At 39.7% G+C, this 15795-nt stretch overlaps 2 protein-coding genes across 12 annotated transcripts in view; both read right to left on the bottom strand.

Annotated features, from left to right (window-relative positions):
- Positions 1–5344, bottom strand: part of LOC148935913 (uncharacterized) — a 14789-nt gene extending 9445 nt beyond the window's left edge. The window contains exon 1 of the mRNA XM_089079608.1: positions 1–5344. This exon is cut by the window's left edge and continues 3694 nt beyond it. The gene's annotated coding sequence lies outside the window, so the exon portion shown is untranslated.
- sei (potassium voltage-gated channel seizure) overlaps positions 1–15795 on the bottom strand; it is a 99655-nt gene that overhangs the window by 36272 nt on the left and 47588 nt on the right. For 10 of the 11 annotated variants that reach the window (XM_089079602.1, XM_011637495.3, XM_011637496.3 and 7 more), the window contains 5 exons: positions 12897–13092; positions 10626–10794; positions 8529–8597; positions 5798–5922; positions 5437–5517 (listed from right to left, as the gene is read on the bottom strand). In XM_089079602.1, the coding sequence (XP_088935728.1) occupies positions 5437–5517; positions 5798–5922; positions 8529–8597; positions 10626–10794; positions 12897–13092 (640 nt within the window). The remainder of the gene's footprint in view (positions 1–5436; positions 5518–5797; positions 5923–8528; positions 8598–10625; positions 10795–12896; positions 13093–15795) is intronic. The other variant, XM_011637490.3, reaches the window with a different exon arrangement.

Below are 15795 nucleotides of genomic sequence, written 5' to 3'. Positions count from 1 at the left end.
AGAAAAAATTATTTCCTATAAAAGTGTAGAAAAAAAATGCATTGATAGGTTAGTAAGAAAAATCGATTCGATAAAACTGTCGCCATTTTATCGGGGGCCCCTAGAGCACTGCAGCCTGTACGCAACGGGTGACGCAAAGACACAAAGAAGCACGTGGATGGGCGCGTATGCGGCGTTCCTTTTGTAGACTAGATTGCTCGTGTCATAACCAGTTTAGAGAACAATCCGTTACACCTCGCGAATTTATGCAACGAATAATCGCAACGATTACGTAAGAGAAGATAAAAAGGGGAACGATACGCGCAGGACGCGTCAAGTTCATTTTGCCCGAGTAAAACTTTTCTTTTCGAGAAAATAAATTTATTGAGAAAAACTTGTTTTTTTTTTTTAAAGATGATTTGACAATGATTCTTGTCCCTAGATCGCTGTAATTTGTGACTGCACGAGGATGCAACGAATCTAAAGCATTCTGCAAAGACATGGATGATGAATGATGGCGAGGACGGACGGATGGACGGACGGACGGAAAATTGGCACAACTTGCATCAAAGCACCGACCGTGATTAATCTTAATAAACGAGGAACGGTTCATCTGATCGAGCAGACTCATTCTCGTTTATTAAAAATCGTGTCAAATTTCCAAAATTGCACATGTTGGTACAGAAAATTATATGTAAACGATCCGATTATATAAAATAAATCGATAATAAATTGGATATAGTTACAATTGCTTTAATATATTATATAGCACATAATTTTAGACAAAATGGAGCATTTCGTATTTGTATCTCCTCAAGACGGGATTTCCTTCTTCCGCAATATGTTTTGATATGTTTTAAAATAGGCAATCAAGGCACTTTAACATTCCGTGCGTCGTTTCAACACGGCATGCAATGAACACAGCGATTTCTCCGTTCATTACGTGCTCGGGTAATTTGTATTTTTATTTTGTATTTTTAACTTTGTGATTAGAGAAGCCTCGTTTAAAGCACACGCTCACATCATCCGCGGTTCACTATCGGCTGAGACTAACCCTCTCGTCGTCGTCGTCGTCGTCGTCGTCGTCGTCAGTACTACGATTTCTCCCCCTTTTCTTTCAGGACAGGATTGATCTCGCGCCCTTCCGACTCTCGCGAAAACCCCCCCCGCCACGCTAATTAACCGCGATCTATCCCACGAGGCGCGTCCTGGTTTCAGCATCGACCGATCCGGGTCGTCCGGGTCGAGATCGTGAAACCAATCACCAATCTCCGATTTCCTCGGACGGGCCTCGCGATCGTCGGCGCGGCAAGTGCCGCGAGCGATCGACGTCGACGAGGGGACGAGGAGTATTCTCGGGCGAGTAACAGTCTCAATTTTAGAAAGCGTGGCCCGCGAACGTTGCCGGACGATCCCGATCACTCGCGACTAGGCTGACATGGGTGCTGCCGCTCGGTACCGCTTGGTGCTCTGTCATGATCTCGCGTGAAAACGTGACGCGAAGGGAGACAACACGCGCTGCCGTCCGAAGTCTGCCGCGCGGGTCTCGAGGACTGGCACGAACTGGACGCGACGTCGAGTCGCGAATTGATCAGGCAGGTTCTCGCCCTTGCGGGACCCGCGGACGTAGGAAGGACGTCTCGTCACCGTTCGCATGTGCGATCTTCCTTCGCCGAGGACGTGGACGGAGTGGTGCGAGTGACGGAGCTACCTGCCAAGCGGAACGGGGAACACTGCGACACTGATCGGGGCGCCGTGTAACGGGAAGCCGATGAATTTCTCCGAGCCCTCTCTCGCAACCCTCTCTTTCCCTCTCGTTCCGGCACGCGTGCGCCCCGATAAGTCGCTCTTCCTTTCTCTCTCTTCTCTCTCGCCGATCGGCCAATTCGCGGCGGGCAATTCGCCAGAGCCAGCGGATTTGCCTCTTCCTCCTCCTCCTCGCGATGCCTCGCGATTGACGTGTCCGCATCCGAATTTCCGGTTTACGGCTTCATCCCCGGCTGCATCCGGTCGGAGGACCGGATACCTCAGACTTCGGACTGCGACACCACCCTCTCTCTTATCCCCGCTCTTTCGAATTCGCGATATACGCGCGGATGAATTTTTACCGAGTACCCGAGGAATCGTCATCATTGCCAAGAGAGTTCGCTTTCGTAAAGAGAGAGGCTGATCGATCGTGAGGAATACGTCGATGAGCAGACCTGTTGTTTTCACAACAGGTGTTGTTTTGAAGATCGATCGTCCTAGAAAGAATTCTGGAATTCTTTTCGTTTAATTGAGAATTGATCTTCGCAAAAAGGGGATTAATTGGCGCGATTGGTAATCTCCTTTCAAGGAGCTAATCAATTATTCGGACTGTATGCTTATTCCACTTTATCGTTACAACTACTCCGCTTAAATTTGATGTACATGTATTGTACGGACGTCACGCATCATCGCGGTATAGCTTTCACGAGCCATTAATTACCGCTATTAATTAATCATTCTCGCACTAATTGTAGTTTCCCTCATTTCTCTCCGGTCGAAATCCTCTCTCGAAATCGGTTATGCAACTCCGACTGACGTCGGAAAACACCGGGACCCATTGTTCTTCGGCGGGAAAGCTATCATGGATATGCCATCAAATAAGCGCGGAATGCCAGCTATTCGATATGTTTTCGTGCTATTAATTACCTTCTTACTGACGGCTACTCGAAGCTACGTCGCAGCTGCTTCCTTCTTCGAAGCAGCGGTTTCTCGGAACGTTGCGAAAGCTCGACGCTGATCGCTAAACGAGTGCCTGCACGGCACTATTTTCAGCATTGAATTCCTTGCGTTTTTTTTTTTTTTTACGCATTGCGACGCATGTGACGGAAGGGACATGATCGTAGATTTTATCGGGTCGCAATTCCCACAAGACAGATATTAAATATTAAAACGAAAAATGGTCTGGATATTGCCTCGCATTTCCACTCGCCTATTTCGAGACAAATTGCCTTGAATGTCTCGTGACAAATTCATGGATGTTTATGTCAATAAATGTAACAATATCTTAACGTAACAAGCGTTACTGGCGGATTACATTGTACTTTCGCCAAATAAAGAAAAAGAACGGTGTTCCTGTTTCAGAGTTTTAAAGCAAACTTTATGAAAAAGCGCCGTTGCAAGCGGCGGGGAAATTGATTTATTGGCGTTGATATAATTATTGCAACAACACCTGAGTACACGATAAAAATCTCTGCAATGTTGCAGTATCGGTTATCGATATATTGGAAATTCGGTGGCTATTCTGGTTTATATAAATAATTGAGTACGCGACGAGAGCTTCTCTCCCCGTTAAGCATCGCCGCGAAATGGTCGCTTGCGCTTGCTAAAATGCTGCTCGCAACTTGCCGGAATATCCGCCCATAATTCAGACGTTTGTTCGTAATAACGCGACTACGGAGTAATAATCTAAGTTAGGACAATGCCAAAGTCGCATATAAATATATATGTTACGACTTCTTGGAAGCCCATGAGCTTTGCGCGACTTTGTTGGGGAAATTGGATCTGCATATTGCAAGCCGGGCTATGTTATACAAGAGACAGTTACAACGTTAAGGGAAATAAACCCTTAATCCAATCTTAATTGTTTCATGCATGCAAGAGTACGGAATTTTCTGTCGTGCATAATAACACGTGTGTGCAATGTCCTCTGATTCCGATAAAATCTTGAGAAATTTAGTTTAGGCCCGGAAAGCCATCGCGAAAACTGTCGCTAGATCGTTCCGATGGCATCTCTTAGGCAATGTCGCAACGTTGGAGCAACACGAAACGATAATCGATCATAAACTACGCTCGAGCAAATTGTTTTCCCCGCATAAAATGTAATCTTGCACAGCAATACGCCGTGAAACGGGGCGATACGGGGCTGTAACGGAATAACGATATGAAAGGACACGCGGCTTATCAGTACGGATATATATATCGGGAATTTCATAAACAAAGTAATTTTTATTAATTGATGAACTCGGTTGATATCAGTCATTTGCAACGTATCGTATCAATTTTCTCTCGTTCTGTTAATATTTTAAAGCCTCGTATGCGCATCGCGGTGCAATTTAGTTTCCTTTGTCACACAGACTGACGTTAATACAAAACCGGACGTGATGTTTTATATATGGGATTATTACTTCAATATAATATATACGGATTCATCAGAAAGGATGCTTTCCAATTTCGCGCTTCACCGATAATATTAATTGGAGAGATCGCTGTACCACACAATTTTTTTTTTTCTCGAATCGCGGACTCTTTATCCCGCGGCAATCGCGTAGGTATTCGCTGTAAAACGTCATTTTGCGAGAGTCCCACGCTGCGGGAGATTTCCGCCTACGAGACTGCGGCGCAGTCGGATTGGCGCCAGTCAGGGCCGTATTAATGTAAGGCAGTGTGTTAAAGGTACACCCGTGTGCAAACAACCCCCTTTCCCTATCCGTTCCCCGTCTCCGCTACACCGCTGCTCTGCTAAATATTTGAAAGCTCGCACGCCCCGTCGCATTTCTTATGCTACAGCCACGTGCTGAATGCGAAACAAGAAGACAATGTTTTATTACAAAAAAAAAAAAAACCAAAAAAAAGACCAAAAAAAAAAACAGAAAATATAACCCTCGTTTATTTTCCGCGCGAAAGAATAATGCAAAATTTGCATTAGTTTGATATGCAAGAGCTGTTCATTCAAGAGAGAAAAATTTGCGTAAGCATGAAAAAAAAGAAAGAAAATCTTCCACGCGCAATAATTTGACGGAAAATCATACAAATCTATCTATGTGTGCTATAAAGCAAATTATGTTATATTCGTAATATTTTTAATTTCGTAAATTGCTCTTTGACTCTGTTACTTTTCAGCTTTCAATTGATTAAATGTGATTTCTCATTATACCAATCGTGTAATTTGCTTTCCCGTGAAAGGAAGCACAAAATGCTCTCGGAATGCTCCAGCAGCATTAAAAAATTCATTAATTTAAGCATTAACTTGACGAGTGTATTCCGTGACGAAAACACGTTTCACTCGGTTGATGTCAGCAAATGAGATTTAACTTCTCAGGCGAACCCTATCTTTAATTCGCGAAATAGAATTGCGCCAAGAGGGCGAAGGTATCTTTAACCCACCAAGAAACGACTGACGCTTTCATTTCCGGAAAGCAGGTTTACACTAATTTCAATTAATGTCGCATAAATACGTCACCGTGATGTTTTTAATTTCCTGCTATTTTCCGAAATATCCCTCGAGGGGACACCAAACTTTCTATATGATCATACAACAACGAGTACGTAATAACTCATATATGTGAAAGAATCCATTTCTACCATTACTCCATATAATTAACAGAGATGTGTATGTTTTTCAATATTATCTTTCGAGATTATTTGCTTTTTCCCCATTGCAATTTCCAGATCGCATATTGCTTGTTTATTTTAATAGCAATTTTCACTTACCTGAGCAACTTTTTCTCCCATGTTTGGTGTGTGCATCGCTCCTTGAAAATACTTTGCAGATCCATTGTCTTGTAGAGAAAACTGAAAATAAACACACGTTAATATGAAGTAACATATAAAATAATATTAATTTAATAATATTAAATTAATTAATATTAGTTATTGTATTAATTATTATAAAATTAATATTATTAATATTAAATATTAATATTAAAAATAAATATTCATAAAAAAATATTTTATGCGTATTCATTCTCGTTATTAATTACATAAATTTCATGTTTAATAATAATTAAAAAATTAATCTAAGCCATGAAACAGGAATGATATTTAATATTGTTCTCGAGCGTAAACAACTTACTTTGTGTTTGATGGAATCCGGCCCCATCTGACTTAGAGACGGTGATTTCCGATCCCTGGATGTTCGCCATTTCTGCAAATCGCTTTCAGAAGCGACGCCAGGAAAGATTTTCGAATGTTTCGTTGCTACAAAAGACAAACAAGTAAATGTGAGTCTTTTCGTAAATTACGCTTACGTGAAATGACATATCGTCATTGTTGTTAATCCAAAATCTATAGGCGTGAAATACAGGCTCGATCAAATCACATCTATCCGGATCTCAATGAATTTTTGAAACTGGCGACAGTGAATCTAATGAACTAGGTTACAAGATTGTATTTATGTACATCGCTAATCGACAATCTCTCGACGTACTTAATTATGAAGGAAGCTGAAGTGTAATAATCTAGTACAAATACAGGCACGTGTATACTGTACAATATGTGTCCCAAGTGACATAATTTCTCGGTCGGTTTTATGACATTATTTACAGTACGCATACTAATCTAAAAACGATACAACGAAACGATCATATCGTAAACAATTTTTGTATTCAAATTAGAGAATAGAGGAGGCGACTCTCGGCGAACTCGATAAGGAGTCTGATAATTTTTCATTTATTAATTTTTGTATTATTCATCTATCTTAAGAAGCAGTGTAATCAAATTTAATTAATACTAGATAGAAAACATATATTTTCACAAAACATTTTCTTCTATTTTCCCAATATTACAATTTTAATGTACATTTTGCATATTTTGATATTAACAATCAAAGATAGTACCAATGATCGCTTCGATGTGTGACGAGCAACTCGACGAATCAATAAATAACCGAGCCTATATCTCTCTAAAAGCATTCAGAAGTGTGTTAATAAAACAAGTTAGTTAATCCGCACTAGAAGCTGCATACCTGTGAAAAAGAGATCGTTTTATTGTTTGTAAAAGTCGGGCGAGACGGTTATATCGCGTGACGATGCGTTAATTAAATATTATGTCGGGTAATATATGTAATATATGTATATAATATGTATATATGTATATAATGGAGGGATCACGTCTCGATGATGATTTATACAATGACGTATATGACGATGATTATTGATCGCGGCCCCGCGGTTATACGCGGTTCACACGGCTCCACGATCGGTATGTAATAGCACTTCGGGCAAATACCGGAAATGCACCATGATGCTTGCACATGTATTCGAGTAAAAGAAGCCGTGAAAGCCATTTTCTGATCCCGCTGTAAAGAGAAGCGTAACTAGAAATTTCATCCCCGTATCCCCGATCAGCCAAATATACTCCGGCGGAATCCACGATTGTTCTCGAAAAGTCAGTTAACTGGGAAGTTCTAAAGCCGGAAATGAGCATGAACAAAACATGAATGAACAACTTGCTTCAGTAAGTTACGAACGGAGAAGCGAGTTGTTCGTGCTCGTTTACTTCCGATTCGCTTGAGAGAGTAAAAGTGGAGACGAGAAGAAATCGATGACGTGACTTGAATAAAGGTATTATAAGATATGGAATGGACACAAAGTATTTCTTGTTTTTCGTTTAAATAAATAATATACATGCCTTAATGCCCTAAAGGAATATCTGGGATTAAAATTTTTTAAATAAAATATAAATAATTGTATATGTTCGAGTTAAAAGTGATTTAGCTATTTAAAAAAAAATATATACATTATAAAAAATTTTTTCTTGATTAAACTTGATAAATAAATAAAGTTTAAATTATACAAGTTGTAGTAATGAAAAAATTGTATAAAAATCGTATTGCGTCAAAACAGGTTGTACGTTTACGCGTAAAATATAAATGTCTACGTGTCATATATAAATTATATAAATTAAGAAAAATATAAAAGTATAAAATGTCATCTATATAAAATGTAACCCAAGAATCATAGAAAATTCGTATCTCATTCATCATATTTAGACAAATTAATACACAATATTATAACATATAATAAATACATATGTGATAGAAGCCATGAAAGGTTAGCCATTTATAAAATTAATTAAAAAATAAATTGACATTTTTGAATGTATATATTTTATTTGGATTTTATTTGATATGTAATATAATGAAAATTTGATATTTCATCATTTACTATAACTTTTTAATTTTTAATATTATATATTTTATTATTAATATATTAAAATCAAATATATTAACAATCTTAATAAATCTTAATTTTTTTTTATTCTACCTTTTATTCTGTTTTGTATTATTCCAATTTATAATAATTTACATGTTTATATTGTTTATATGAAAAAGAATCATGTAAATCATGTAATTTTGAAATATACGGCACAATCCTGCTTCACGGTATAGTGACAGACATCTAGACACCCTTGGATGAGTATAAAATGGCTGATCGTGCGAGGTTACAGTGCTCGTTAGATAATCGTACGGTAAATGTATAAAATAATGACACTTTTTTTACAATTTTGTTCAAACGGTGGGATTTAAATAGCATATCGTAAGTTAAGAAATAATAATGAGAGTAAGTAAAAAAACAGTATAGTAGTAAAAAACAGTATAAGTAGTATACAAGTGGTGAGTAAGTAGAAACAAGGCCTATGAAAGCTCAATCGGACACAAGTACGAAGTTAGATCTCGAAAGCTCATGATAACAAGAAAGCTGCAAGCGCTTGGTAAGTTGTAATAAAGGGGTGCAAGCTCGCCGGTTGATTCGCGGTCGGTTAAAGGAAAACCAAAAGAGCAGGGTTGCTCCCTCCTGTTTTACCTTCGGCCAGATTATCGACTGTCGCTGGTCGTCGCTCGAGGGTGACGTGTTCGCTCCCTCGGCCCGCTACTAAAATAGTTTACTGAGGTTTGACTTTGGATTGACAGCTCATGAGGAGAAGAGGTGGTCGCCAATAAGCTGACAAAGGCGATAACGTAATGCATAATATGACGGGAAGAAGGATCGGGATTGCTATCATAATTTTTTTTTTTATTTTTTAGAGAAAAAGAGTATAGTTCTAAAGCCTAAAGATCAAACTTGGTACAGAGATATCACGGTCGTCTTCGTTTCACTAAATTTCTAACGTGCGTCTATCTCTTTTTCTCGTAAATAAAATAAAATAAAAAAAATTACAATTTAATTAGATATATATATATATATATATATATATATATATATATATATTTTAAAATGTTTATTATAAATTTTCTAAGCTTTTAACCAGAATTTAAAACCGAGTGAAATAAGTGCGAGCTGTTTCTGCTCTCCTGAGTAAAAATTATTTATACTTCTATAAAACTTAATCGGTGCTCTTTCGTGCTAATCAAACGTGCGAACAGATTTATGTGCGCATGATGTTAGTTATTTCGAGGAACACCCTCTTTGTAGGGTGTCTTCCTACGCGATGACCGTACTAAAAATAGTCGCGCCGGCTCTGGCAGGATCTGGCATCTTTCTTCGATCCTTTGTCTCTGTGCCTTAAAAAAACTTGTTCTCTTGTGACTTATACTCTTTTTCCCCCCGAACCTTCAAGAATTGTCGCCTATGTATTGTCGGCGAGATTAAGGACGTTTAGTCGGATGTACTTAAACGGAGATCGTAAACCCAATGTTCTCGCGTTGTTTCCGTGCTCCAGATAAATTTTACGTTCTTGGCAAAGATACTACCAGATCGTGTAGCGACTGTCAGATGCGACTTATTACATTTCAAATGTTGACTAACGACTGTTACGATAAAGCGACGACTGCCAAAAAGCGTTTCGAACCCGCTGGATATCTTTTCGGCTGTAGATTTTGTTCTATTACTTCGAAATTGATTTTTCGAAAAATTTGTCATTAAGAGAAATTCTCATAAAAAAAAAAAAAACATACGTGGCTCGACATTAAAGCGATACTTTTGCGTTAATACATACAAGATACATATCTGCAAAACGTTATCAAACATCAAAAAATATCGATCAATACTCATAATAAGAGAATACTCGAGATACTCGTAAGAGAAAAACATGACACGATTTTGTATTAAGCACAAATCGCCACAAGCTTGGAAAGAAATATCTTTTCGCTTTTAACTCTCTTGTTTTTCTCTCCGTAATCGGCACAAGAGTAAAAGAGACGAAGCAAAAAGTGGGGAAAAACATTTATCTATCAGTTTCTATCTGCAAACATGCAAGACCTCGCGCTCCAACTACATGTATCGATATATATCGTTCGCGACGTTATAGAACGCTCTTCGCTTGCAATGCAGCACGGAAGGCCAGATGGTCACTCTCTGTCAACATCCGCGGCATGAAACGTCGCATGCAACTATATTATATTATTATTATTATTATTATTATTATTATTCACGTTGCCATCAATTATTATTTAACCGTGATACATATATACGCGGTTAGACACGCTGGTATATCGCAATTTTTTGTTTAAAGCAATGCAATTGTGACGTTAAAATATTTCTTCGTTTCCTCAATTAGATATCGAACAAAATCTTCGCAGATCAAGTCATGGACGGAACGAACAAACGCTGTTCAATCACATTAGCTTTCAAATAATCAAGAATGATTGCGACATTTCCTCAGCTCACGTCAGAGACGTTACCTATGCCATTTCTCTCTTTTAATCTTTTTCGCGAAATGATCGATAAAATCGATTTCTAGTCACGACTTTTGAGGGAAAAAAAAAAAAAAAAAAAAAACCGTATATATACGTTCCGCCAAGCGCGATTGAAACGCAACGCAGCTGGGAGAAGAGTACATATATATCGCCGCTCGTAAAATAAAACGCCACTCCACAGAAAGCGCTAATGCCAGGTCAGGCAACTCGCGACACGAAGAATGGAATAGAAATGAATGCGCGGTGGAGGCCGTCAAGTACTTACAGACGCTGCAGGTGAGGCTGCGACAGGGCGCCCTCGTCGTTTCCGGTTTCACGGCTCGCCTCGAGATAGCGTCCAAACTCGCCGCATGAGAAACGCTCCGCGAAGGACCCTCCGCAGCACCCCCCGAAGACGAGTTCGCACCTTCCCAGAGTCCCGATTTTTGCGAGACCTAAAAACACCGTCCCGATCGGTTAATCGATCTTTTCGTATATTTTCGATAATAAAATCCATTTCCATAATCTAATAATTATCTTAAAAAGATAAAATATGTAAGCAAAAATATAGATAGTCGTTACAATTTAAAATATTTAAATTCATTTCACTTATAAACATTTAATAAAATATCTATGTTATAAAATATTTAAATATTGTAAGTACAGTTTAAAAAAAAAAAAAAAACCTCGCGAAATTGTGAAATTAATCAACGTACGTTTTCCATCGTGATTTCTGTCTCATCGACGGGTACCTAAGGTTTTACGCACGGAAGAGAAGGGAAAATCTTTCGCAGCTCTCCACGTCAGCAGTGCGGCCAGCTATTGTCCTTAAAATTCGAGGAATCTCACCGCGGCAGCGTATCGGGCATGTACGACAGATTCTATTAGCTCGGTTCGATAGCACGGTCGGCGTCCATTACGTCCAGCCGTCGGGGGGAGGGGGGGGGGTGCTCGTGAAATTGAAACGGACCGAAGGGCCGTGCAGGTAGGTAGGTGCGAGAGATAGTTTCACTCTTGCAGGTCGCGGTTGTGTACGAGAGCCTCGACATGTGTTCGAATTGTACGACGGTAGCGGTTCATGCATGCGCTATTAATTACGTGTACGGTGCCGTGCGATAATCTTCGCCCGTTTCGCAGCTACCCCTCTACCCCTACGTGTCAGTCGCGTATGGCGCGCTCGACTCGGGGGCAAAACTTTCTCCCGGAATTTCGGGCTATCAGCCGCCACGTGCATGCTGAACGCGCGTTTGCCGCTCGTTACGGACGTGCGCCTGGAAAGGGCGCGATTAAAATGGCTGGTTTCATCGAAACTCGGCGGACAATTTCACCGAAGTCTCTTTCCGCTTTCGGCGATGCCCGTTTGTTAACACGTTTCGCGAGTGTGTTCCCGCATCTAATGAGATATCCCATTAGATAAAATACTTCATCATTTCACCCCTCACTTTCACTGCATTTTTCATTTTCTCTTACGGTCTCTAGAGGAGAGGGTGATTTTATGGACCGTGTAGGTGTCACGACCGTTCGTAATGTCTTCGTTATTAGATGACGAATTCTAGTAATTATTTAGGGAGTCCTTTTTTAGCGTCATTATGTAATGGCGTTAATAAGCCAGTACACAATAGCCGATATTTGATATAAAGCACTTTTATTTTCGTGCATTTCGAAACTTTTCCAAGATACATTTTAGCATTTAATTATATATACATTTCTCTCTTTTTTTAAATTTGATCATGTTATCATATAAATGTATGTACACTTGAGTATTTTTTTGTTGTTAATTTAACATTTTATTCAGCTATACATATTCCGAGTTATGCAAAGTTAAGCAATAGCATAGCATTTTGTTAACGAGATTCTAAGCGTGCTACCTTCGAAATTTTTGAGATTATTGAATTCTTCAGTTAAAAAATTCAAAAGTCCAAAAGTTTGTTTTGTAAAAACTGTCCTTTCTCGCAACTTGTGATTTTTTAATCTTTTAATATCTTTTAATTGAAATAAATTAGCATCTACCCTCTATTGTAAAACTTCGCAGTTAAATTGTAGTTCTTTCTAACAATTTATTTTAAACAGATATACAATTTTATAACAAAATATTATGTCTTTTTTAAACAAAATCAATTTTTTTTATTTATTTTTTGTTGTAATCCATATTATTATCCCTGTTCCTCTTTGACCTATTATGCAGTATATTTGTATAACTAATATTCAACATAAAATATATCGTAATTTTAAATCTAAAACCTATTATAGAACACCTTGATAAATATAATCGTTAATTTTTAATCTGAAAAAATTGATTGTTAACAAAATTATTATATAAAATATAAATGGGCGGCCATACCACTTTCTCCTCTACTAATAATCTGAAAAATTTACTTTTTAAGAGCGATTGGGGAAATATGATAAATTTCTTCACACTCTCGCATGTGAAAAGCTTCATCCATTGCAGCCTTGCTGCTCACATTATAATGACTGCTTAATTACTGCCGGTTAATTACAATTGCAATGTTGGCAAAGAATCGCGTAGTTAGTTGCTGGGTGCACTTTTTTTACTTACGTCGCTTACTCCCTCGGGACTTGCGATGGGAGCGGTGGTGCCGGGTTGTGGTACGACGCTCGGGATAATCGTCGACGTTGTTGCGGCACCATTGTTGCTGCTGCCCGACGGCGGTGGCGGTAGACCCGGCGGGGGTGTGCCAGTCCTCCCAGGGCCCCAAGATTCCATCATTGTGGGCGAGCCACATGTTAACGGGCTTAACAGATTACATACAACTTTGATTAATCAAAATTCATTGGAACGGTACATACTACGATCGATTATATTTTCCGTAAAATTTCTATCGTTAAACGTGATATTCGAATTGAATTAAAAAAAAAAAAAAAAAAAAAAAAAAAAAAAAAAAAAAAAAAAAACACTTTCACCGACGGATTAATATCATTAAAGGGAACATCTTCTTTAAAAACTTACGAATTTGCTGCGGACTAGTCGCGCAAATTTAATCCCTTCTGAGAAACATTAAAATTTCACCGGAATTACGGAAGACCTCATTAAAAGCAAGTTGTTCGTAAATCTTGATCTCAGCGGGACTTAACTTATTCCTAACTTGATAAAAGATTCAAGCAACGAGAACGAGGTTATACAGATAAACAATGGCTATTACGACAAAATCCACGATGCAATATTTATTTCCGGGACGCGAACCACGGCACGAGCGGTGGAAAGAAAAAAAAAAAAATGCGAAACAGGTGCCTTCCATTAGCTCGGTCAGGAAATTATGGCTGGCAATGGCCGACCATATCTACTACCCCTGATGCCGGGGAAATGACGTTAATCCGAAAAATGGTTCGCGCGCGTACGGCCCAAGCTCGCAAATGGCCGCGTCGTGGGGAAGAGGGGAGAGAGGGTGGCGAACGATGCAAAGAGAAATTTATTATATAAATCCTAAGGCTATGGGGGTGGTTGATACACCCGCGATACAGAACGGAGGTCAGACCTCGCGAGTGAAGTGTGTCAGTGTTAGGTCAGACCTGCCAATCGATAAGCAACCTCAAGCCCCGGCAGCGCGACGCGTGTCCCTGCACGCGTGCGTGCGTGCGTGCGTGCGTGCGTGCGTGCGTGCGTGCGTGCGTGCGTGCGTGCGTGCGTGCGTGCGTGCGTGCGTGCGTGCGTGCGTGCGTGCGTGCGTGCGTGCGTGCGTGCGTGCGTGCGTGCGTGCGTGCGTGCGTGCGTGCGCGTGAGAGTAAGTTAACTGCGAATGTATCCGATGGCGCAGTTCACGCTTGCCGATTGGTGTTGTTTCGTTAAACAGTCTAATCTCTTTCCCACCGTCATGTCCGTCCGTGCCGTCTGTAGCGTTCGCCGACATACGCTCAGATTCGGACATCCGCACCCGTCCATTGTATCGCTTTCAATTCGCGGCCGATACATTTGTAACGCGATTAGGTTCTATCAGAAGGGAATTACGCGAGGGAAACAAAAACGTATGGCAGTACGTTCGGTTAAGCGAATGTACAGATAGCCAATTATAGGCGCCGCATAACGCAATGGCCTTCTATGCGGCGCCCGCGGGAGCCATTCGTGCGCATCCACAATTACCTGGGTGCTCGCTTTATTATACTAACTGTTCCTCCTATTGTTATATATGCACGAATATAAATATAAATAAATAAATAAATATATATATATTTATATCTGGATCTTATACGGATCTTAAAAAGCAGCAAAAATTTCTTAGTGATATTTTTTAATAATTTCTTTTATATATATATTTAGCGAAAATTCCGTAGCGATATTTCCATATATATATATATATATAGGAAAAGAAAATTACTATGGAATTTTCGCTAGTGAATTTTCAAGTCCCAATTACAAAAGATTCGAGAAAACCCTAGCGTAATTCAAATCAAATTACGACAATTCAATTGTGAACATTCTGCATAATAGTTGGCTAAACATTTGCGTTAAAAATAACGATGATAACGTGTTGGATAACGCAATTAGAAGTTGTAGACGAGGTGTCGCGTTCAGCTTCACTTGACGTGTTTATCTACAGTGTAGTTTGCCCCACAGTTTTGCGAGATACCACGAGCGCGGTGCTTAATTACTATCATTCGGATTTAATTAATTAATTCCGCGCTCAATGCGCCGAGGATTTATCACGAGATTAGTTGGTGCTCGATAAAATTAGTCGCCGCTCGTCCGCTAATTAGACGTAAAAATTCGGGCGTGGGGAAAGTAATAAACGCAAAAGAACTGAAGAGGTGAGAAAGAGGCCGCTTAATTTAATTCGCTGGAAAGTTTATGTGGTCGATGAGTCGCCAACGCTACGCTGTTCTGCTAGAATTTTATAATGGCGGACAATGGCGAGTCGCTCATCAAGACCTCTTGATCTCTTCAAGACTTCCGTGCTGATAAGAGTTAGAGACGAGAGACGCAGATGATATCCGATTTGGAAAGTGTCCAACGGCATTCAACATATAGCGATGTATTACCCACGGGATACGAAACCCTCATAAGGCAGCGAGCACGTCGATACACAGAGAGAGAGATGACTCTCCTTTGTTCGACCCCTTTCGCGAACTCTCGTTCGAAAATGTTCGGCCGTTCTCCGCCCTCTCGGCTCCAAACTCGGCGATTTGTATGCATGAGCGAAGTATTGCAACGCGACCAAGTCAAGTTCATCATTCAGGCAAATGAAGAAGCGACCGAGTGTGCGATGACGAAAATCCATATCTCTTTGATTTTGAGAATTTTACAAAATCGCCGCTTTTTATTCGACAATCGATCGAAAGAAAAACGATCTCTCATCTGGGAGATTAAAATTAACGACAGCTGTCGGAAAAGAATGCGAATTCAATGATCTTTCATGAATGAAGCTTCCGATTTTTGCACCGCGACGTATCTAATTAGCGACGTATCTAATTAATTATTCAGAGGACACGTTAATGAACGTTTC

The sequence above is a fragment of the Pogonomyrmex barbatus genome, unplaced genomic scaffold, assembly GCF_055798465.1.
Source record: "Pogonomyrmex barbatus isolate J1 unplaced genomic scaffold, ASM5579846v1 scaffold3, whole genome shotgun sequence".
Lineage (NCBI taxonomy): Eukaryota > Metazoa > Arthropoda > Insecta > Hymenoptera > Formicidae > Pogonomyrmex > Pogonomyrmex barbatus.
The sequence above is the reverse complement of the archived record's forward strand: the minus strand, read 5'-3'. Positions and strand labels throughout refer to the sequence as shown.